Here is a 25948-nt window from a genome sequence, read left to right on the forward strand (position 1 = left end):
TGAGAGAAAGTTTTCATTCTAGTTGTGACAGGCAGTCTCAAATAAGCCTGAGCTGTCTGTATGAAGTCGTGAGACATTCTGGGAAAATCAGGTAAATTGTGGAGACCATGAGAACATCTGTGCCTGTGTGTTTCTGAGAATGAATTTATTCTGGCTAAATCAGGCAAACTGTGTGGAAGCCTGAGGGCCTAATTCTGTCTAACTAGACAAACCGTGTGTGCCCGGGGCAGCCTGTGTCTATCTGAGAGAGAAATTATTCTATCTAGGTCAGGCAAGCTGTGTGGAAAGGCCTAAGTGAATCTATGTCTGTGTGGATGAATATTCTGCTAGTGAAGATCTGCAAGGAAAATGTGTGACTGAGTCTATGAATATACCTCCTGAGCTCTCGTATGTTCCTCCATGGCAACTTTGCTCATCTGAATAGGGTCTCCTGCAGGTGCCACCCTGCACATGGATGAAATCAAGAGCAGCCCATACACAGGCTTTCTCTGTAGTAGCTCCTACCCTGTGGAACAGCCTGTCTGAGGTCAGGAGAGCCCCTACTCTCCTAGTTTTCCACAAACAATGCAAAACTGAACAATTCAAAAAGGCTTTTGTATTGTAAGGGGGGTCTCAGAGGCTTTGCTAATGAGCTAGGTATTATAGATTTCACCACTATGTTGCCGTACGTTCTATCTGTTGTTTTAAATATGTGCTCCTATGAGTTACTTGGGCTTCATGTTGTCTGATGTCAGCCCTAGAACTGTTTATGTTCTGTTTAACAGGGTTAACATACCTGTAACTTATGTTCATCGAGTTCTTCTGTGCTGACACACATGGGGACTGCGCAGGCGCAGGCCAGCCGCCGGAGAATTTTCTAGAGCTTCCATGGCTCCGAAGGGGCCGTTTGTCGCGCGCCTCAGCGACCGTTTCCCGCCCAAACGGTCACGTGATCCTCCAGCGACCAACGGCCCCTTCCCTCAGTTCTCCCTTGCCGCCGCTTGACCAACACACTTCAGCCATAACACCTTAAAAACACCAATTTCCGTTACAGCCATTACATTATCGTGCATTGGAGTTCACAGCGGGGTAGGAGGGAGGGTTGTGTGTCAGCACAGAAGAACTCGATGAACATAAGTTACAGGTATGTTAACCCTGTTTTCATCTTCGTTCTTCTGTGCCTCCACACATGGGAGTGTACCAAGCTTCACACAATAAGGAAGGCGGGGGTGAAGTCCAACACAATTTTATTGAACAAACAAGCATAAACAAATAGATATGCATATATACATCTATGTAAAAAACTGTGTAAGGACACATAAATACTCAATATTTACATATATACACCCCAAGGTACATATATACACTCTTTCACTCAAGGGTACCCAGCAGGTACGCCAAGAAAGTCATCCCAAAACTCCTTCAGGAAAAAAGGGAGTGTAGGACAGCCCTAGCCACAGATACATCCTGCTCCGCATTGACATCAATGGCGTAATGCCTGACAAAGGTGTCTGCAGAGGACCATGTGGCTGCTTTACAAATGTTAACCAGGGGCACCCCCCTGAGGAGCGCCGAAGAGGACGCTTGGGATCGCGTGGAGTGGGCCCTGACACGAAGCGGGCAAGCCACCCCTGCCAGGGAATAGGCCTTGCCAATGGCCGTCACAATCCACCTAGACAGGGTCTGTGAGGAAGCCCTGTTACCCTTGTCCTTGGCCCCAAAACACACAAACAGGTGAGGACTGGTGCGGAATCCCTTTGTCCTATCCAGGTAATAGGCTAGGGCCCTCTTCAAGTCTAGGGAATGAAGGGCCTTTTCCCCCTTAGAGGAGGGTTGAGGAAAGAACGCAGGTAGTGAGATATCCTGCGAGAGGTGGAAGGCGGACACCACCTTGGGCAGGAACCCGAGGCAGGGACGCAGGACCACCTTGTTGGGATGAAACACAAGAAAGGGAGGGTCAGACCGCAGTGCAGACAGCTCACTGACCCTTCTGGCCGATGTGACGGCCACCAAGAACACCACCTTGTAGGATAGCATATCCAAGGGGCAGGTAGCCATTGGTTCAAATGGAGGCAACATGAGACGTGAGAGCACCAAGGACAGTGACCACTGAGGCACTGGCGCCGACACAGGTGGGTAAAGATTGTACATGCCCTTAAGAAACTGGCGGGAATGTGGGTGAGAAAACACCGTAGCACCCTCAACTCGGGTGTGAGCAGCTGATATCGCTGCTAGGTGGACCTTGAGGGAGGACACCTTCAAGCCCTGGCCACGCAAGTGGCACAAATACTCGAACACAACCCCCAAGGGACTGCTGTCAGGCACCACTCCTCTGGCAAGTGCCCAGAGCTCAAACCTGCGCCACTTGGCCGCATAAGCGCGCCTAGTGGATGGCCGACGAGCATTCAGGAGGACCCTCTGTACCTCGTCAGTAAAGCCTATCGGGGAGGAACGATCCGCCAAGCCGTTAGGTGCAGCTTCCTGGGATCGTGGTGGACTAGGCTCCCGTTTAGGAGAAGGTCTTGCCGAGGGGGCAGACTCACATACGTCCGTTGGGACATCCGCAGGAGCTTCGGGAACCAAACCTGCCGTGGCCAGAAGGGGGCCACCAGGATGCAGTCCGTCCCGTCCTCCTCTATCTTGCACAGGACCCTGGGAATCAAGGGGAACGGAGGAAACATGTAGTGCAAGCCCTGCGTCCACGTAAACTGGAAGGCATCCCCAATAGAGAGGGGGTCGCTCCCTGCCCTGGAACAGAACGTGTGGGCCTTGGTGGTCGCCGCAGTGGCGAATACGTCTATCACTGGATGACCCCACATCTGGAAGATCGGCCCAACGCACTCTACGTTCAGTTCCCACTCGTGGTCCAGCAAAGGGACCCTGCTGAGGGCATCTGCCCGGGCATTGTCTGACCCAGCCACGTGTATAGCACGGAGCGACACGCCGTTCCTGATAGCCCACTGCCAAGTGAGCGTGGCTTCCCGGCACAGGGCCATAGACACTGTGCCCCCCTGCTGATTCACGTAGTACATGGCAGTCGTGTTGTCCGTCTGCACCAAGACCTGACGATTTCTCAGCAGTGCTGTAAGAGACACAAGTGCGAAACGAATGGCCCTTAGTTCAAGCACATTGATATGGAGGGTCTTTTCCCTCTCAGACCAGACATCCTGCACAGATACATCACCACAGTAAGCCCCCCATCCCAGCAGAGAGGCATCAGTGGTAACCGTGACGTCATGGTGCTGATACCCAAAGGGGGTCCCTCTAAACAAGTTGTCATCAGACAGCCACCAGTCCAAGGAGGAGAGGATGACCCTCGGGATAGAGAATTTGAGGGACGGAGGGTGCAGCAGAGCATCGTACCTCCGCACAAACCAATTCTGGAGCGGGCGCATACGCAGCCTAGCGAAAGGCACCACAGAGGTGGCCGCTGCCATATGCCCTAGTAAGCACTGGATAGTGCGCACAGACTGGAATCGGTTCCTTTTAAACACGGACACTAGACCCTTTAGGGACCGAGCCCTCTCCAAGGGAAGCAGAGCCTTACCCTCCACAGAGTCTAGCAGTGCACCAATGTAGGACACTTTGCAGTTGGGCACCAGCTTGGATTTCTCCAAGTTCACCAGGAGCCCCAGGCGTTGGCAGGTGCTAAGTACCAAGCCAATGTCCTGCACCAGCCTAGACTCCGATTCAGCCACGATGAGCCAGTCATCGAGGTACGGAAAGATGGTACAGCCTTCTTCCCGTAGGAAGGAAACCACAGGGGCCACACATTTAGTGAACACACGTGGGGCAGTGGACAGGCCAAAGGGGAGCACCTTATACCGGAAAACCCTTTGCCGGTAAACAAAGCTCAGGTATTTCCTGTGCTCCTTCCGTATGCCCACGTGAAAGTATGCGTCTTTTAAGTCAAGAACCGCAAACCAATCTCCCTGTTTCAGCAAGGCGATCACAGCCGCCAACGTAACCATTTTGAATTTGGTCACCTTGAGGAAGGCATTAAGGCCCCTCAGATCTAAAATGGGACGTAAGCCCCCATCCTTCTTGGGGACCAGGAAGAACCTAGAGAAGAAACCCTGTACAGAATCCTCATAGGGCAATTCTTCCACAGCACCCTTGGCCAAGAGCGACACAATCTCCGCATCCAGCTCGGCCATAGTGTTATTGACAGCTGTCAGGGGTGAACTGCATCTAGGCAGCTCAACGAACTCCAGCCCGTATCCCAGTTCAACAATAGTTAAGACCCATGAGTCAGATGTTATTGACTCCCACTCAGAGAGGAGTGGACTCAGTCTGTCCGAAAAGTTCGGGGATACGGCTGGCGTGACCCGTCAGTACTGCCTCCCGGTGCCCTGCTGATCTTTCTGCTGGGCCGGTTGTTGTGCCGGATGAGGCTTGAAGGGCCGACGCCTCCTCTGCTGTTGTGCGGGAGGGTAAGGCCGCTGCTGGTAGGCAGGATACTGGTGGTAGCCCGGCCGCTGTTGTTGGTATCTGCCCTGGTAATGGTAAGGGCCGGACCGGGGGGCGTACCGTGACCTGGAGGAGGGCTTGTCCGCTGGAGCCTGACCCAAGGACCGCGCCGTCTGCCTGTCCTCCTTTTTCTTCTTCAGGGTCTCGTCGGTGGACTTGGAGAACAGCGAGTCCCCTTCAAAGGGCATGCTCTCCACCCTGGAACGCACCTCTTGGGACAGGGCCGTCGACCGTAACCAAGAGTGGCGCCTGAGGACCACTGCCGAAGCCATCCCTCTAGCAGCAGTGTCAGCAGCGTGGCTCCCAGCATTCATTTGCTGTTTAGACAGCCGGACAGCCTCTGTTTGCAGCAGGGACACCACAGCCTTCTGCTCAGGTGGGAGGTCTCGGGTATAGGACGCCAACTTCTCCCAGAGGTACAGTTGGTACCCTGCCATGATGGTCTGGTAGTTGGCAATCCTCAGACCCAGCGAAGCTACAATGTACTGGCGCCTGCCCATGGCATCAAGCTTCTTGCCCTCTTTATCGGCAGGCACCGAGGAGTGACCCGACCGTCGGGGGTTGAACTCCTCTGTGACCAAGGAGGAAGGTGGAGGGTGCTTCACCAATGCCGGCCAGGTGCCCTGCTTGATCTTGTAAAGCTGCTCGATGCGCTTGGATGTTGGAGGCTGATCACAGGGCACCTGCCACACCTTCTCCACAATCTCCTCAATACCCTCGAGCATGGGGAAGCCAACGGACGCCGGATTATCCCCATAGATACGCTTGAGGAGCTTGTCCTTGGTCTGGGGGACTGCTGAAGAGATGTCCATCTCGAGAGCCTTGGCCATCCTTGCCATCTGGTCGGCGTAGATGCGGAGGTCCTCGAATGGCGAGTCCGCAGATGGCACTAGCTCCTCAGCCGGCGACGGTTCGGACCAGGACTCCGACTGGTAGCCGCCAAAGCTCTCCACATCCTCCTCATCGGAACCGAGCTGGGATTCCGGAACCTGGAGTGGAGGGGGAGCCCACGCCGGCCTCGACGTCGATGGTCCCGGTTCCGACATGGAGAAGCCGGCAGGTGCTCCTTCCCACTGGCAACGGTATGGCGAGGGGAGGTAGGAGGCCTGTCGATGTTGGGACGCAGTGGACCGGGCCGATCGGACACTGTCCCCAGACCGACGTCGCTCACGACCGGCAGCAGGTGGAGATGGACGGGCAGGGGAAGGACGGCTCCGACGAGGAGACGGGCTCGGTTCCAGCCTCGGCGACCGAAGAGCAGGCGATGGTCGGCTCCGACGGCGCGGGCTCGGCTCCGGCCCCGACGAGAACTCTGCGGGCACCGTCTCGAAGGCCATCGGATCCGGCACCGGCACGGCGAGTTCCTCTGGTTCGGGGGAACCCAGATGAGGGGAAGGCGTGTGAGGAAGCACGATGACCTCCTCTTGGGGAGCGGGATGCGGCGACCGATGATGTTTGGTCTTCTTCTTCTTCTTTGCCGGTTCCGAAGAAGACCCCGGAACCGACGCGCTCCTCGCCTTCGAAGGGGACCTCGGCTTCGACCTCTTAGACTTCATCGGAATCGATCCAGTCGTCGGTTCCGATCGGGGACTCGGTACCCGGATCCTCGGTTCCGATGTCGGTCTCGGATCCGACCTGGTGGAAGATGCGCTACGGGGCGGCCGCACCGGTCCCTGCGCTGGAGAGGCCGCTCTCGACGCCGAGGCACTCGGGGAACGCGGTTTCGACCCCGACCTCGCGGAGGCCACTGAGCCAGCTCTTGATTGCCGTTCGGCAGAGGGGCTAGGGCCGGCCTTGGGGGAAGGTAACGGGGCGCCTCCGGACATGACCTTCTGCCACAGGGAGGAGTTCAGTCGGGCCTTGCGCTCCTGCCGGGCCTTGCTGGTGAAGCCCTGGCAAATCCTACAGGCCAACACATTGTGGGTCTCCCCCAAACAAAAGAGGCACAGTTCATGGCCATCGGTCTTGGCCATTTTCGTGTGGCATTGTAAGCAATGCTTAAAGAGAGCCTTTGAGGCCATCTTCAGGGGCACGCTAGAGAGAGGTCAAACAATTCGGGTCGTATTTACCGAGTCCAGTCAAAGTCCAAATCAGTAAGCCGAAGAGTAGTCGAGGTCCGAAGTCCAAAGTCAAAAGCCAAAGATCAATCAGAAGTCAGAAAAAGCACAAAGCACAGAGCAACGAAGCTCACGTTCTCTCCAAGCGGCGGCAAGAAGAGAACTGAGGGAAGGGGCCGTTGGTCGCTGGAGGATCACGTGACCGTTTGGGCGGGAAACGGTCGCTGAGGCGCGCGACAAACGGCCCCTTCGGAGCCATGGAAGCTCTAGAAAATTCTCCGGCGGCTGGCCTGCGCCTGCGCAGTCCCCATGTGTGGAGGCACAGAAGAACGAAGATGAACAGTAGTTACACATACATGTAAAAGAAAGCTCTCAACTTGTCACTATATCCGTACTCAGTTATTTAAAATAACATATGGTAACCTTTCCGGAGGTGTGGGGTTCTATCTATGACCGTATGGCATCCTATCCTCCTTCTCCACGAGGGCTTCTCTCAGGCCTCTGACTCAAGAGCGCGGTGTGCCCAAGTTGAGGTTCTTCTCAACTTGGCACACACTATTTCCCATGAGGAAATCACCCTTATTGTACTCTCTCTCAGCTCCATTGGCTCTCTCCCCATTCTCCTCCCCAGCCTGCCTCTAGAGTTCTCCTTTTATCTCCTCCTTCATCCCCATCCCTAGTGCCTGGACCAAGCTCATAGCTAGTGGCTGGAGCACAGCCTGAGGGAAGCGTGGCCTGGGGAGTGGCCCACCATGTCCCAGTCTATCTGTCAGCGCTGAGGTGGAAACTGTGTTACTGACCACAGAGGAGGAAAAAGGCCATTCCTCTAGAATATCATGATTTAAATCAAGTGTTTGATGAAAAAGAAGCTGATGAGCTTCCCCCCCATAGAGGCACGGACTGTGCTATTGAATTAATTCCAGGGGGAAAGTTGCCTAAAGGAAAATTGTACTCTATGAGCCCAGCAAAGAGAAAGGAACTGAGAGAGTTCATTGATAAAAACATGGGGCAAGGATTCATCTGCCCTGCCAGCTCTGCCCATGCCACACCTGTGTTATTCCGCAAAAATAAAGATGGGGGGGCTGAGACTGTGCACTGATTATCGTGGAATAAATGCTGTGTCCATGTCAAATGCTTACCCCCTCCCCTTGATCAGAGACTTGCTCAGTGTGGTGGCGCAAGGTAAAAAAAATTCGAAGCTGGATTTAAAAGATGCTTACTTCTAGATCAGAATACGGGAGTGGGATCAATGGAAAACTGCCTTCAATACCCCCCTGGGGCAATCTGAATATCTTGTGATGCCTTTCAGCCTGCAGGAGGCGCCAGGTGTGTTTATGAATTTAATCAATGAAGTGCTGCATAAGTACCTGTACAAAGATGTGGTTGTTTACCTAGATGTGTTGATTTATTCTCCTGATAAAGAATCCAATGTGGAATTGATTAGAAAGGTGCTGACCGCTTAAAAAAACTACAAACTACCAGTGAAACTGTCTAAATGCGAGTTCTACAAGGAGGAACTGGATTTTTTGGGGTACCGGGTCTCACATCAAGGACTTAAAATGGACCCAGCAAAAGTCCAAGCCATAGTGGGATGGGAACCTTCCAAAATGAGAAGGCAATTGCAATAGTTTCTAGAGTTCGCTTTTACCGACCTTTCATAAAAAACTTTGCTCAAATCACTCTCCCCCTAACCGACTTACTAGAAACCAAAGAGAGGGGAACACAAAGGAAAAAAACTAGTGCTAGATTGAATTAGACTGGGGAATGCCAGGAAGCAATTGAAAAACTGAAAAAACTGTTTATTTCAGAACCAGTTCTACAGCACCCAGATGCGAACTGGAAATTTGTGGTCCAGGTTGATGCTAGTGACGCTACCATGGGGGGGGGGGTCCTCCTACAACTGAATAAAGAGGAGAAATTGTATCCCTGCACATATATTTCCAAAAAATTATCTGAAACTGAATGCAATTGGAGCGTATGGGAGAAAGAAGCTTTTGCGGTGAAATTTGCACTTACCACCTGGCGACATTGGTTAGAAGGGGCTAAAATACCTTTTGAAGTATGGACTGATCACAAAAACTTAGAAGCGTTACGCACTCCCAGTAGACTGAACGCCAAACAGTTATGGTGGGCAGAATTCTTTTCCAAATTCAACTTCAAGTTGAAGTACCTCCCTGGCCGATCAAATTTCCTAGCGGACGCACTTTCTGACAACCAGAAGGAGGAGATAATTGATACAGTTTTCTCACCAGCTCAACTGGGAGGAGCGGTGACAGCACACAGCCAAGCTGCAAAAATACAAAGCAGCATGAAACCTGATCTCTCAGAATGGGGAGAGAGAATAAAAGTTGAAACAGAAAAGGAGGGGGGAAATGTACCCAAAGCCAAACTGAAACAGGAGGGAGATGGCCACTGGTACAAAATGAGCAAACTATACTTCCCAGGCTGTTTAAGAAAAGAAATTTTACAACAATGTCATGACGCCAAAGCAGCTGGACATTTGGGGTATCTTAAAACCCTACTCTTAGTACAAAGTCAGTTTTGGTGGCCAGCTATGAGAAAAGATGTTTCTCAACATGTATCTTCATGTCCAGTGTGTATAATGGGTAAATCTAGGAAGGGAAAAACCCCTGGACTATTTCAACCCTTAGAAACCCCTCCTAGACCGTGGGCTGTGATTTCAATGGACTTTATCACAATCTTCCCCCCTCGAAAGGATATACAGTCATTTTAGTAGTAATGGATTTGTTTTCAAAACAGGCTCATTTTATTCCATGTACTACGATCCCTACAGCCAAGAAACTAGCCATCCTGTTTATCAAACACATGGTCAAACAACACTCCTTTCCTAATAAGGTAATATCCGACAGGGGCCCACAGTTCATTGCCAACTTCTGGTGGAAGCTTCTCAAACTTGCTGGGATTGAACAAGGAATTAACTCCGCCTATCATCCTGAGAGTGACGGGCAATCTGAACACACAAATCAAGTGCTGGAACAGTTCTTAAGATGCTACATTAACTATCAACAAGATGATTGGATTGATTTTCTTGATTTTGCCGAATATGTGTATAACAACTCAATACACAGCTCTACAGGAGCTACTCCTTTTAAAATAGTACATGTATATGAGGGAAACGCTTTGCCTTTTGCTACAACCCCTGGGTCCCAATAACCAGGAGATCTAGAAGGATGGTGAACTAATTTAACTTCCCAATGGGAAATCATACAAAAAACTTCGGAAAAAGCTAAGGAGGATTATAAGAAATTTGCTGACAAGAAACACTCTGAACAATGGAAAGTATAACCAGGAGACTTTGTGTATATTTTCACCAAAAATATAAAAAGGGAGCAACCTAGCAAGAAATTGGGGTGGAGATATCTAGGACCTTTTCCTATAAAGAAATTAATTAACAAAGTAACTATAGAAATTGAACTCCCCAAGAATTTGAACTGAATCCACTCCGTATTCCACTTCAGCCTGCTGAAAAAGGCTCCTCCACCTGACCAGTGGCATCCAGAACGGGGGGCCCCACACCCGATGCTAATAGATGGACAAATTCATTATGAAGTAGAAGAAATTCTGGATTCTAAAGTAAAGCACAACAAACTTTTCTACCTAGTCAGGTGGAAAGACTTTGATGAATCTTACAAGGAATGCGTAGAACAATCCCATATGAATGCATCTAGACTTGTTTCAAACTTCCACAAACATTATCCTGACAAACCTGGCCCTTGAGGAGAGGGGCCATCTTTGGGGAGGCAGAATGTCATGTCTGTGCCCCATCCATGCCACTACTTAATGCTGACCTGTTGTTCCTGAACCAATGATTCATGCTATAACTTGATGTCATATTGCCAATGCCATAACTGTTTCCTTTCACAGGCTTATTGAAGCTGCAGGTGCCTTATCTAACAGACTGTAGAAACTTTCAGTGCTTCTGACCTTGTGTACTGCTCACTCCCATGCGCTGCTATGTCTCAACTTTGATCTCTTGCTTTCTCAGTGTCTCAACTTGATAGTACAAATATGAGACAGTCTCAGGTTTTACTGTTGAGAGGGAAAAGGAGCAAAAGTGTGTGTTAAGAGGAAGGATTTTCCCCCAGGTCACCATTCCTGTCAACCTGTTCTTACTGCTTAGATGCTTACCTTGCTTCTGAGTAATTCTACAGACATATCTGTGGAAGTGTTCTGATTTCTGAATAAAGCCATTCAACCAAGAGCCTAGATTTCTTGCTGCAATGGTACAGGGATCTATCTGCCATAGCCTGTCATCCATAGCTTGACAACCGCCTCTGGAGTCCCAGACTGTCTCCCCTTCCAGAGCTTTTACCCTGCTGTCTTTGCTGCTTAAAACTTTGAATTAACCGAGTCTCAGCAGGGCAAAGGCTCTGGAAGGGGACATCAGAGCCGGAAGAAATCGCTCCAGAGAGGACGGATTCTCTCAGCCCTCTGTTGCTCTGTTTAGTGCTTAAAGGGTTAATATTTCTGAGCAATAAATACACAGTATCAATACATATATCTGTATCTATATATTCTCAGTGTGGCCCCATCTGTAGATAGTTAAATCTGGAGACTCCTGAAAAATATACATGGGAAGGTAACCCCCAAATAATAGGGGCAGCACCCATACCTTAAGAAACAAACACCCTCTACCAGTAATCATTGTTGGGGTTGCTAGAGAACAACAATACTGCCAGCCTTCAGGCCCTGTCAGTAAGAGGTGGTGGGAGGGGGCAGGGCCCGTTCCAGGGCTGTTTTGGCCTTTGAGAGACAGTTCATCAGGGCTGGCCTGGCAGCAACCACTGGCACAAACAACTGCTTGCTATTGTTCAACAGCAGCCACTGCTGTATAATGGCTAAAGTTTCAGACTAGGAATTGGGAGACCAGGTTTGAATTCTCACTCTTTTCTGGAAGCTCACCCCATGACCTTGGGCCAGTCACATGCTCCAGTCCTAACTTACATCACATGGTTGTTGTGAGAATAAAATGGAGGAGTGGAGCCTGGTGTAAGCTGCTCTGGATCCCCATTGAGGAGAAAGGCATGGTATAAATGAAGTAAATATATAATAAATTTAGCTGAATATGGAGGGGGAGTAGATCAAAGGCAGGTTGGTGGGTGGGTGACAAGGAAAGAATGAAGCATAGATAACTGTAAATATATAATAAATATAGCTGAAGATGGGAGGGCATATCAAAGGCAGGTTGGTGGACAGGTGACAAGGAAAAAATGAAGCACAGAAAGGATATGGGGGTTGTCAGGAGAAGGGAAAGAGGAAATAGTGTGAGGAGGGGGATACAGGGGAAAGTGAGGTGCCCCACTTCCAAACACTTGCAGGTTCTCCACCATGCAGCTGGGTCCGACCCATGCTGCACTGGGCTCAGTGGCAGCAGCCAGCACCACACAACTGGACCTTGCCTGGGGGCTGGCACTGCTCAACTGGGCCCAGGCCAGGGACCAGCACCATACAAAGATTTGCCAGGGAAGAACTACCTGGGGAAGGGAAGAAGTTACAAAGCTGAAGTTCTGGTGGGTGGGAAGGAAGCAGGAAAAGAGGACAGGCTCTGGGGGTTTTCAGGGAAGGGAGAAGAGGAAATAGTGGGGAAGGGGAAAATGAGCTGGCCTCTGCAAGTCCTTGCACATCCCTCACGTGTAATATTCATTTCTAAGCGATGCAATCTGTATTGAAATGCAAGCTATTTTTATCAATATTCCACAGGAAATAAAAGCTTCATTCATTGTACTGTAATTATTGTGTAAAACAAAACAGCTGTAAAGTTAGCCTCTTCTTTATCCAAGACCTAAAATGCCAGTTTAACACTTACTGCCATCTACTGGCCAGATAAGTGTTGTACTCTTTTAAAGAATATTTATGAACTTACTTCATTTAGTCTGCCCTTTTCTTTGAGACTTAAGTTAATAAACAAATAAAAAGGCTTGTATCTTGAACACATTATTCCTGTTTTTGTTTCATTGTACCTTTCAAAAGCTGCCACCAGAACCTTCAACCTGTTCTTTCACTGAGTTCAAAAGGCAGATTAGAAATTAAGTCCAAGATTCATTTACCAAAAGAAACATTATACAAACCAATTTCTATTTAAATTGCTTTCATACCTAATATTCAAACTGCTTTTTTAAAAAAAAAACCTCAGGAGTAGAGCAATTTTTGAAGTGGAAAGTGGGAAAAAATCAGGCACATGCAGAATTACTCATGCCTTTCTGCATTCCTAATGGAATAAACAGACAAAACTGTTTCAAACAATATACTATATACCACAGTGGCATCTCAATTGTTTTGCTATCCTAAGCAGGGTGTTGCAAACAAGGATGTTCCCAGACCAGATCTGTAAGTACTGCTGCCAACCTCCAGGTGGTGGCTGGAGATCTCTTGGAATTACTACTGACCTCCAAGCTACCCTTTGGAGAGTAGATTCTATGACATTATACCTCAATGAGGTCCCTCCCCTCCCCAAACCTCGCCTTCTCCAGGATCCCCCACCAAAATCTTCAACCTGGACTGGCATCCCTAGCTTTAATTTACACAATATACCCTTCAGTATATTAATCTGGAAATAAGGTGAGCAACCACACCGGGAACCTGTTCACCATGGTTCATCTCGCACCCAGCTGTTTGATTCATGATTGCCCTTTTCTGAATGCGGGCTTGGAGCAACACTAGTTCAGCCTTTCCAACACTCTATCAAGGGTTCTCAATGTTCAGTTTCTTAGGCTAATTACTTAGTGACACCCACAAATGATTTGGCAAATAAGTCTTATACTCCCATAATTTGCCCAGCACATTTGCACAAGAACCATTCTCTTTCAGGAGAACTGTTCAGGGCAAGTTCAAAGGACAGGTGAAAGATCCCTAGGCAGGGGAGAAAGAGGCTTGGATTTTTAATAGCTGCTTTTACAGCTGCAGAGGAGGCACATACTATTCTCCATTCTCTGAACTTCCATTCAGAGAAGTCCCATCAAGCTTCCATTTTGATTTTTCTTTCTTTACTCCTCCATTTTGATGCTCCTCTCTGCTGTCACATGGAGCCAAGAAAGACTTTTGGGCCCAGTACCGCAACAAAGGCAAGAGAGCCAGCAGAACAGACCTTCTTTAATCTCACCACACTCCAAAAAATAGCTTTTCTATAGATAAGGCGACTCATCCACTCTCAGGCAATCAGAATACTCATCAGGATCTCTCAAATAATCAGTGTGCTCTTATCAACACTGATAGCTACAATTAACTTCTCCCTGTTACTTAATCACCACTTCTTGTACTCTGCATGGCTCATGTTCCTCTCATTCTTCCTCCCATTGCCCTGAAACAGCACCTGATTCCTACTATGGAGACTCCCTTCCTCTCTCCAAAAGCCTCTGTCTGGACCCTCTGGTTATTGCCATCCTCCCTCCCCCGTTTTTCCTGCCTAACTCTCCCTTTCAGACCCCCCTGCTTCATCTTTGCCTTTCATTTTAATTTTTCTTTCATTGTTCTTCAGAGACACTCACACACCCACACAACTTTCTCATGGATTAGCCATGTGAGATGTAGTTTGGCATTGTAATTGGTCGTTTCCGCATGTCCTAATGTCACGCAATACTCACAGGCTGAGGGTGTCTTCATGGCACGATTTCTGACATCATTATGCCACGAAAATAGGATCATGGTGCAATAATGTCAGAAATCGCGCCATGAAGATGCCACTCAGTTTATGAGTGTTGCACGATGTGGAAGCGACCATTATTAAAGATTTCAAAATTTGTTTCATTAGGACTTGCCAAAACAGGTATTTGAAGTATTTTATTTTGACTGACCAAGTATTTTGATTGCCAACTGCCTTTTAAATTTACTTTCTGTCTTGCTTTCAATCTCTCCGTTTAAGTTAAACCTTTTAGAACAATGGTATCATTCATTTAAGGAAAAATGCCACATCCATTTGCCATCTGTACCCAAAGACTCACGTCTCCAAAAGCCCAGAGCTGGAGGTGCACATGTGAATGCCACACAAGTTAGTTAACCTGTTCCTTGGGTAACAATCCTTCTATTTACCATGCAAAAAAATCTGTGCCAACATTAGCATTTCCCACAAATAGTTCAAACTGTCCCAATAATGTAATTAGATCTATTTGAATTACACTAACCCTGAAGCACCCCCCTCCTTCATTAGGGCCAATTAGTTGTACCCTGAATATTCACCTTGTAGCTCCCTCTTTTACAAGCCTAGATTATTTTGCTTTTTATTCAAGTCTCTTGACATATATTTGGGGACAGAATCTGGCCACAAATCACACTTCTGACCTGCCCCAAACCATCTGTATTTGTGCAGCTGCTTAAGTCCTTGTCTATTGTTATGTCTTGTGGATCTTGCTCTTGTCTTTGAATTATTTTTTGCCTGGATGCTTTGATCCCTGCTCTGGGAACTGGACCCCTGCCTGACATGTACAAGTAGAAAGCTAGTCACTATTCTGCCCTCTTACTTGATTTCTTTAGATTCTTGCCTGTCCCTTTGTAATAGAGTATATTTCAGAATGTACGTGACTGCTTGGAATATTTGGTGCCTAACAGGGCTTTCCAGTACTGGGTACGCTTCATATTATTTTGACCACTGAAGTATGTTCAGGGCAGCTACTTGTATTTTTCCTCTTCCTAAACTTTTTATCTGCTTTCACTCTCTCTGGATTCTCAATATTGCTTCCAAGTTTGTAGAGGTGTTTTGCTGTTTTATCAAAAATCCTTTATAACTATTTGTGTAGATCTCTGCCCAGGGTGCAAGGATTCCTTTAAAGCCAGATATAGATGTCAGCAGTTCTTAAAAGTGAAAAGTAATGGAAGCAGAGTCTTCTTTCTTATGTTTAGTGTATGTGTGGATTTGGAGCCAGACTGAAAAGCCACATACATGCTAACATGATCTAGTACACACATCTCCCTGACTAGACACGGTCATAAAAGAGCACCATATCCTGAATTTGGGGCGGTCATGCAGAGTATAGAAGCAGCTATGCTTGTTTATACTACACAGGGCTTTTTTTCTGGGAAAAGAGGTGGCGGAACTCAGTGGGTTGCCCTTGGAGAAAATGGTCACATGGCTGGTGGCCCCGCCCTCTGATCTCCAGACAGAGGGGAGTTTCAATTGCCGAAACTTCCCTCTGTCTGGAGATCAGGGGGCGGGGCCACCAGCCATGTGACCATTTTCAAGAGGTTCTGGAACTCCGTTCCACTGCGTTCTTGCTGGAAAAAAGCCCTGATACTACATAATTGTGGGCAGTAGGTAACTGTTAAACAAGTGCTTAAAATATACCTACTTTTCTTAGCTGCATTTGAAAACTGGCTATACAAAGACAAAGATAAATATATGAAATATGATCTGATTTTAAACCAAACAGAACTTACCTCCTGCAGGAGTGAAAACAGTGAGGTTTGACTTTGGACCCACCCCAGCACTTGTTTCAGCAGCAACAAAAACATCATATGTTGTAAATGGTATTAGATTATTAAAGGTAAACTTGAGATCTTTTGTGCTGTTATCCAAAATATGACCTGAAATAAACATACATTTTTTAAAAAAAATCCTATACAGATAGTATTTGACACATTTAAGATTGAGAAAGAGGTTTAAAGAAATGTCTAATTTTGTTGGAATTTGGTACATTATACCATCTATGGTGGAGTTGTGCACTAATTAGAAGATTTTGGGGAAGTGTTTTAAAAGATATCTACAGGATCACAGACGTATATATTGATTTGTCACCTCTAATCTGTTTATTGTGATTTAATATGGATAAATTGTCAAATATGTAGGTACAGCTACAACGATATGTACAGCTAGAAAGACAGCAGCAAAATACTGGAAGCTTTCACACCTACAAAATTACTGATATCAGAAGATCTGGAATATAATGTTGAGGGACAAAATAGCCATGTATACGTAAGACACACAGAAAGGATAACAACTTAGCACAGAAGATCGTTAAACAGTGATGGAACTTTTTGGAACTTGAAATATTCCACAGAATCAGTGAGAAATAAAATATTAAACTGGATTTGAACTATAAATATTGATTGTCTGGACAATGGAATTTAAGTTATGTTAGATCTATGTAATAGATAAAGGCTAAGTTAGCATAGATTGGATTTGTATATATATTTTGTATTTGGAATAAAAAAATTAATTTAAAAACCTTGTTCTACATACTATTTATTTACTATTTATTTAGTTACATTTAATGAGAACTAAAAGACAAAACCTAAAGACAGTTAAGGTTTACTGATCTGTTTATGACAAATCTGTAGTGGACTTTAGTAAACATTATAACAAGCAGTAAACATTAAAAGCTAATTACAACACAGGTAAACCCCTGCTTATTTAGCTAAAATATGTCTTCTGTTCATTATTTCTTTTAGCTATTCTTTTTGCATGCAAATGGTTCATGTAAACTATAAGAGATGATTGTGGTATAGGAGGGCTGCAGAGTAGGACTACATACTACAGTGATGGTGGTGTGGGAGGTCAGAATTGGAGGACTGATGTATACATGCATGTTGGATGGAGAGATGCACATTAACTTCAATGACTTTAGATATACACTGAGACTTATCCTATTTCAAGAGTGTCACATGATCCTTTCATACTAATTAGCATATTTTAATTTTTTTCTTCATTGCTAAAGGAAATGCAGCTAACTTGAGAGGATCATTAAATACAAAAGCTAAACCAAAACACTGGTATGGTGGACAAAGTCCTCACGGCAAGGCAAATAATTTTATTAATACAAAGGGCAGCTTAGGGTTACCAACTCTGGGGTGGGAAATTCCTGGAGATTTGGGGGGTAGAGCCTGGGGAAGGTAAGATTTGGAGAAGGAAGACAGTTAATCAGGGGTATGATGCCATTGTCCTCCAAAACTGCCATTTTCTGCAGGAGACCTGGTCAGTGGCTTTCTGGGAGATCTACAGGCCCCACCTGGAACGGAAGATGGCAACCTTAAGGCAGCTATAGACATTGTGGGGTTTTTTAAAATCTCATTTTGAAAAAATGAAAATGTGAATAAAGGAAAGCAAAATTATACTGACTCTGACTTACCAGATGGTCCATATAATTCAACTCTGTAGCTAAATTTTCCAGTAACGATAGTTGGTGGCTCCCAAGAAACCGAGAAGGATTTTCCTGTAATGTTTCCTTTGACAAAATTTTGAGGTGGATCTTCTGGAACTTAAGTGTGATAAAAAATGAACTATTTCATATACCTGAAGTCTAAATTTAAGTTTCTTTCCTCATAAGTGCTATTTCACTTACATGGTTTGTCTTATGAATCTTCATAAATCACAATATAATTTAGAAAAAGCACAGCAGCTGGATAGAGAAACTGTAATATATTTAGGGTTGCATCCTATGAATATTTCACTAATCTCTGGCATACGGAGCCTTGCATGGAGCCTTGGACCCAACTTTTATTGTAACTCAAACCAGCAATTTAGGGAATTTTGCATCTCAACCTTTATAGCTGAGGGAACCAAATTCACTTTATTTTAAAACAGGACTGGAGTATTTCTGCTTTGTTATAAAAATTGTAAATAGTCCCACTGATCTTGTTAAAAAATGTTAAAGGCCAAACTTTAGACAGCATTATCTAAAAATAATCTTTGCCATTAACTCAAATTATCTTGAATATTTGCTCGAATGTTTACTTTGTTATCAATATCCTTGCCATACTGCTATTTCTGTACAGCTGAAAACCTGACTCAGCTGCTTGAAATATAACAAAGATTAATGTAAACATGGCATTAAATAAAGGCGCTGTGGGTCATTGAACCAAAATGACAAATAATTTATATTATACTAGTTGTCAAAATGAGAGCAGCTGCTGAAGCACGTAAATAAATCTCTTGTCAACTGGAAAAAAATTAGGTGCCCTGCTAGCTGATGATTCCTTCCTTGTTCTCTGATATCTTGTGAACTATGAGAATACCAGCCACAAGAAATGCATTATTCTAAAATGTTACCCTTTTGTAAGAGGTTAAAGAGGCCTGTGATTCTACTCAAGGAACAAATATTATTACTCAATACATAATTTCAGAGTTTTTAAAAGTTCGTTATTCATCCATGGAAATTCTTTAAATTGCACAATGTGCTCCACTGCCACAATGTGATCTTTTCTGTGAAGGAAAATAACATAACCATGCCTATAGCCAGGGAATGTTTAGGTTTTGTCACTGTGGCTCCTAAATAGGGTTGCCAGCCCTGGGGTAGGAAATTCTTGGGGATTTTTGGGGGGTGGAATCTGAGCCAGCAGGGTTTGGGGAGGGCAGGGACCTCCACAGGGCATACCACCATAGAGTCCACCCTCCAAAGCAACCATTTTCTTCAGGGGAAGTATTTATTTATTTATTTATTTATTTATTTTATTACACTTCTAGACCGCCCTCCCCGTCAGATAGGCTCAGGGTGGTGTAACAACATACGAGTTTTACATAAAGATTAAAAACAATAAAAACATTATAAAAACATTAAAACATTATTCCATATACAATTAAAATTGGCGGATATAAATATTAAAATACAGCATTTTAGATGCAGGGCTTGGCTCTTGCATCATGCCCTGCGTCACACTTATGAGCTCCTGCATGGGTGGTGGATGGTCTTCAGTGGTATGGCCGGTGAGAGGACAGCCTAGCCCCCACCAAATGCCTGGCGGAACATCTCCATCTTGCAGGCCTGGCGGAAAGTTAACAAATCCTGCCGGGCCCTAGTTTCCTCAGACAGAGAGTTCCACCAGGTTGGAGCCAGGACCGAAAAGGCCCTGGCTCTGTTAGAGGCCAGGCAGACCTCCCCGGGGCCAGGGACCATCAGCAAGTGCTTATTGGCTGATCGAAGCGACCTCTGGGGAACATATGGGGAGAGGCGGTCCCAAAGGTATGCTGGGCCCAGTCCACATAGGGCTTTATAGGTCAGCACCAGAACCTAGAACTGGACCCGGTGCTCAACTGGTAACCAGTGTAGCTGATGGAGAATGGGTGTTATATGTGCCATGACTGGAGCTCTGGCAACCACCCGTGCAGCTGCATTCTGAAGCAGCTGCAGTTTCCGGATCAAGCCCAAGGGAAGCCCTGCATAGAGCAAGTTACAGTAGTCTAATCTGGAGGTGACCGTTGCCTGGATCACTGTTGTAAGGTCATGGGTCGATAAGTAAGGGACAAGTTGTCGAGCTTGTCTTAGATAGAAAAATGAGGATTGAACAAACCGCTGCGACCTGTGCCTCCATAGACAGGGAAGCATCCAGGACCACCCCCAGGCTCCTCACTCTCGACAGCGGCGTAAGTGGCGCTCCATCGAGAGTGGGGAGCTGGAGTCCTGCACCAGTGGACCCTAGACCCACATGGAGGACCTCCGTCTTCGAGGGATTCAGTCTCAGCCGACTCTGCTTCAACCATCCAGTCACAGCTCCGAAGGCACGTTCCAGGACATCTGGGGCAGAGTCTCTGTTGCCTGAAGATCAGTTGTAATTCACTGCAATCTCCAGCCGCTACCTGGAAGCTAAATGATCAAAGTGGAAACCCACGACTAAGGGATACAGTCAATCAGGTTCTGAAGTTCAAGTGTATTAAAGTGGCGCAGTGCAATAAATAAATAATACTGTTATAGGCATATGAAGTCACAATATACAGTAAACAACTTGAAGCTGGCCAATACAGAAATATTCAATGGTGCAATAAAGTTCATATAAGAGTTCATAACAGAGATGAAGTAGATAGCAAACCAGAGAAGCCGTGAGGACCCCTCGTTCCTGTTCAAAGTAAGCGCTTAATTAGATGTATTCTTCTCATTTTCTTTAAACAGGTGGAACAAGGAGATGGAATACTCTGCAGGACCGAGACCCGACAAGGAACCGGTCATCAACAACGCTTGTTTCCAGACTGCATCGGGGCCAACAGACCTCCTCACCAAACATCTCTGAAAACTAAAAATGTATAAAAATTTCTAATAAAGCAACAGTACTTCAACTTGTTATGTCACAATATTATACACTGAAAATATTAAACATTAAGAAAAGTTATACGTTAAGAAAAACTCACCACTGCTGCCGCTGTTACAAACTTCAGCGGCAGTCCGTCACACCTCTCTTAATTGGCCGTGCGCAAAGATTAGCCCGACAAGCTAACACTTATGAGACACTTGTAAAAGGACACTAACATGGGGAAATATTGGCATATCATTCAAGACCTTCCAGGGTGTGAGGTATTCCCATCCATAGGCTTTAGAAAAACTAGGAGCCTTAAAGACCTACTAGTACTTAATGTTTAATATTTTCAATGTATAATATTGTGATATAACAAGTTGAAGTACTGTTGCTTTATTAGAAATTTTTATACATTTTTAGTTTTCAGAGATGTTTGGTGAGGAGGTCTGTTGGCCCCTGATGCAGTCTGGAAACAAGCGTTGTTGATGACCGGTTCCTTGTCGGGTCTCGGTCCTGCAGAGTATTCCATCTCCTTGTTCCACCTGTTTAAAGAAAATGAGAAGAATACATCTAATTAAGAGCTTACTTTGAACAGGAACGAGAGGTCCTCACGGCTTCTCTGGTTTGCTATCTACGTTTCATCTCTGTTATGAACTCTTATATGAACTTTATTGCACCATTGAATATTTCTGTATTGGCCAGCTTCAAGTTGTTTACTGTATATTGTGACTTCATATGCCTATAACAGTATTGTTATTTATTTATTGCACTGCGCCACTTTAATACACTTGGACTTCAGAACTTGACTGACTGTATCCCTTAGTCGTGGGTTTCCACTTTGATCATTTAGGCTGTTGCTAAGGGTGCTTCTTCTTTTTTTGTTTGCTACCTGGAGGCTGGCAACCTGACCCAAAGCTGCTAACACAGGCTACTTTTTAAAACTGAACATTAGGTGACTTTCCTCCTGTGGGAGCTGTCTCCCCAAAGCTACAGGGCAACCCCAATGGCAAATGTAGTTTCACGGTCTAGGGAAACTAGACCAGGCAACATCTTTATATTGTAGCAAAATGGATTCGATTCTCATTAAAGGCACAATGAGATTATTCATAATGCCGGAATACAATTTACTCTTCCAAGAGAAATCAGTTTTCTTACCTAGTGGAAAGAACAAATAAGCATTCTAGTCTGTATTTTGCAAGTGTACTCTGGGAAAAAATCAAAAGCTTGATAGAATTCTAGATATATAAACCAATTGCATTTCCCTTTTGTAGTATACTTCATTAAAGGAGAAATTTAGGTTATTGAATGACAGTCTGCTTAGTTTTAACTTAAAAGACTTTTGAGTCAATCTTTATGAAATTCAAGAATTTTCTTATTTTATACTGAGTTTAGACTTACCTTACATAACATTGTATACATTTCAAATCAAAATGTGTATGTATTTGTATATGCACAATACATAAAACAGTGTTTCACTTACTTGTAACCGTTGTTCATCTAGGTCTTCTGTGCAGGCACACATGGGACTGCGCACGCGCAGGCACGCTGATTTCGGAGATTTCCATAGCTCAAGACCACTAGGGGGTGCTTTCGCCTCTCAGCGCACATGCACAGCCATCTTTCCCGCCGAAAATGGCTCCTAAGAGTCGGAGCACCCCCGACATACCCTCAGTCCTCTTTCGCTGCCCTACAGCAAAGTAAGTACCAAGAGTATTAGCAGGGAAGGAGGGAGGGCATGTGTGCCTGCACGGAAGACCTAGATGAACAACTGTTACGGTAAGTGAAACCTGTTTTTCATCGACGGTCTTCCTGTGCAGTCCCACATGGGAGATTACAAAGCATAAATACCTGGGTGGAGGTACTGTAGACTTGTCATAGGAAGATCGATTGAAGGACTGCTGTGCCCACCGCTGTCTCTTTCCTGTCTTGGATGTCCAATGCGTAGTGCCTGATAAACGTATCAGCTGAAGTCCACATCACCACCTTGCAGATGTCTTGAAGAGACACCTTTCATGAGAGCTGCTGACGACACTTGGGACCTAGTAGAGTGGGCATGAACTTCCAGAGGGCAAGGTTAGTAGTTTTAAAACATGTTAGTATTGTCTGTACAACCCATCGATCTAAGGTTTGAGAGGATGCTCTTTCCCTTCTTCAGTCTCGCAAAACACAGAAACAGATTGGAATCTATCCTGAACGGTTTTACCCTATCCAGATAAAAGAGAAGTGCCCTGCATACATCTAGTGAATGCAGGGCTTTCTCCACCTGCAAACTGTGTGCGGAAAAAAACAAGTAAGGATATTTCTTGGGAAAGTTGGAAATGAGACACTACTTTAGGCAAAAACTTGACTTTAGTTCTAAGAACTACTTTTTCAGTATGAACCTTTAGGTAAGGAGGTTCACAGGATAACGCAGCTAATTCCCACACCCTCCTAGCTGAAGTGACAGCCACAAGGAAGGTCACCTTCATAGAAAGAAAATGCAGCCAGCACGTGGCCAAGGGTTCAAACGGTTTAGACATCAACTGAGTCAAAACCAAAGGTAAGGACCATTGAGGGACAATGGCCCTAATTGGAGGAAACAAATTGTTTAGACCCTTCAAAAATAATTTAGCTGTGCAATGAGAAAAGACCATTTTGCGATCTATTGGGGGGTGAAAAGCAGAAATGGCTGCCAAATACACTTTAACTGAAGAATTAGCCAACCCCTTTTGTTTGAGTTCCCATAGAAAATCAAGAATTTCAGGCAGGGGGGAGAAGAAGGATCTGAACCGCTATCCTGGCACCAAGATGTAAACTTATCCCACTTAAGTGCATAGGACTGGCAAGTAGACAGTCGCCTTGCATTTTGTAGTACATGAGTCACTTCTGAGGAAAAAGTGTGTCCTGTCTGATCAGCCAGGCTGTCAGTTTGAGTTTCTCTATTTCATGATGGAGGGCCCCCCTCCAGGACAGGAGGTCTGGTATTATTGGGAGGGTGTACATACGAGACTGCAGTCGCAGGAGGGTGTGAAACCATGGTTGATGTGGCCAAAATGGGGCTATCAAGATGACTGATGTCCCACCCTCTGAATTTTGCTGAGGACCCTGGCTAGAAGTGGAAATGGGGCAAATGCGTAAACAAGGTATCCCGACCACCTGAGTTGAAATGCATCCCCAAGAGACTTTCGGCCTAAGCCGCCTCTGGAACAAAAGTCATGAGCCTTGCGATTCTCTTCCAAAGTGAAGAGATCTACATTTGGAAAACCCCATTCGGAGAAAACAGGGCATAAGTACGTGTCATGGAGGGACCACTCGCGGTTGTCCCCTTGCAGTCTGCTCAGATGATCTGCTATTGAATTGTCTACACCAAGGATATGAATGGCCTGCAGCCATACTGAATGGTCTGTGGCCCACATCCAGATTCTCACTGCCTCATTGCACAGTCACAGATGCCGTGATCCCCTGTTTGTTTATATAAGACATAGCAGTTGTATTGTCAGTAAGGATCTGGATGGATTTGTTCTTCATGGTATCTGAAAAGGAGATTAATGCATATAACACAGCCCTTAGTTCCAGCAAATTAATATGTTCCTCACTTTCTGAATCGTCCCACACACCATGGGTGTAAGACAATGGGCACCCCAACCTAAAGGAGAGGCGTCTGTAGTGACCGACACTTGAGATTGCCTACATCCAAAGTTAACACCCTTGAAGAGGTTTGAGTCAGCTAACCACCAATCCAGGGAGCAAATGACTCTTCTAGGGACATTAAACTTCCTACATTAGGAGTCCCTTTCTGGGGAAAACACAGAGCTAAACCCAAGTTGTAATGGGCACATATGCAACCTAGCCAGTGGCACTACTGCAGTAGTAGAGGCCATGCAGCCCAATAGTTTGCAGGAACCGTGCAGATTGAAAATGATGTCTGTTTAGCCTCTTAATGAGAGTCTTAATATTCAGGGCTCTTTCTAAGGGCAAGAAACCCTAATCTCAGATGCTATCTAGAACCGTCCCTATAAATTGAATAGATCTGGTAGGTGTAAGTTTAGATTTCTTTTGGTTGACAAACAACCCCAAATGTAAGCAAAATGTCAACGTAGTGGAAACCTGTCTAGTGACATCTTCCGTTGAACAGCTGACAATCAGCCAATCATCCAGATAGGGAAAAATACAGCACCTCTAGACTCTCAAATAGGTCACTACTATCGCCATACATTTAGTAAAAACCCTTGGTGTGGTAGCTAATCCAAAAGGTAGTACCCTATACTGGAAAACACGGGGGCCATAGGAAAAATGGAGGAATTTTTTATGCTCCGGGAATATTCAGGTTTCGGAGGTCTAGGATAGGTCTAAGGCCTCCATCCTTCTTTTCCACCATAAACAAGTTAGAGTAGAACCCCAACCATGAGGAGCGGTCCGTAACTTCCTCAATAGCACCCTTATCTAAAAGCACTGCAAGTTCTGATAGTACTCCTGGTTGAGGAGTCTCAGAAGTAAACACGGGGAGTCGTAAATAAGGTAATTGCAAAAACTCAAATTTATAACCAAACTCAACTATTTTTTTAGCCCAAACATCAGATGTTACTGTACACCAGTCAGCCAAGTACGTACTCGGCCTGACCCCAAACAGTGAGTCAGGGCCCTGTAACTGTCAGAATTGTTTGTGTGCCTGGGGTTGTTCTTTGGCATGCTGTTGATGTGCACCTGGCTTATTCTTTTAATTTTGCCTCCGTCTGAGAACAAGGATTGTGGGCTTTGATAAGACCTCTGGGTCATGTAAGCATACCCCTGGTATGGCTGGTAGCACTGTTGATGGCCTCTTTGAAAAGATCGGTAATAAGATCTGGATGAGGCGTGCTGCTGATGTTGAGGCAGGACTCCTTAAGAGCGAGCCCTAAGGCAATACTTCTGCTTTTTTGATAGGTAGTCATCTGTTTTTTTCCAGAAAATAATGTGTTCCCCTCAAAGGGGAGGTCCTCTTCATCTTAACTAAGTCAAACACAATTGACTTAGAGCAATGGTTGCAAATGTGGAAGGGCAATTTAAGGATGACAAAAGCAGCCTCTTTGAAAGAAAATATTTACAAAAAGTTTTATAGATGGCATCTAACTCCTATTAGGATAGCCAAAATGTCTTTAAATATGTCAAATAAATGTTGGAAATGTGATAGTAACCCGGGTTCATATCATATGTGGTGGACATGTAAAAAAGCAGCAGAGTTCTGGAAGATGGTCCACAAAATGACTCAACAGAGACTTAAGATTTCATTGCCTTTGAAACCAGAACTCTTTTTATCAAACCACATGTTGGTTCCACTTAATAAAAACCAAAAACATTTGATTTTGAATATAATCACAACAGCCAGGATACTATATGCGAAACTTTGGAAAACAACAGTCATCCCAACGCAAGAAAATCTGATTGAAAGGATTCTTGAGACAGCTGAAATGGATAAATTGTCGAGTTTATTGAAAGAGATGGACAATACAATATATAATGACATTTGGGACCCA

General features: G+C 45.5%; 1 protein-coding gene across 1 annotated transcript in view; it reads right to left on the reverse strand.

Moving 5' to 3' along the window:
- Positions 1-25948, reverse strand: part of PTPRQ (protein tyrosine phosphatase receptor type Q) — a 197034-nt gene that overhangs the window by 118033 nt on the left and 53053 nt on the right. Inside the window, exons 15-16 of the mRNA XM_054989033.1 lie at positions 17582-17710; positions 15894-16040 (exon numbers count right to left, since the gene is read on the reverse strand). Coding sequence (XP_054845008.1) covers positions 15894-16040; positions 17582-17710 — 276 coding nt within the window. The remainder of the gene's footprint in view (positions 1-15893; positions 16041-17581; positions 17711-25948) is intronic.

This window comes from Eublepharis macularius, chromosome 9 (assembly GCF_028583425.1).
Source record: "Eublepharis macularius isolate TG4126 chromosome 9, MPM_Emac_v1.0, whole genome shotgun sequence".
Taxonomy (NCBI): Eukaryota; Metazoa; Chordata; class Lepidosauria; order Squamata; family Eublepharidae; genus Eublepharis; species Eublepharis macularius.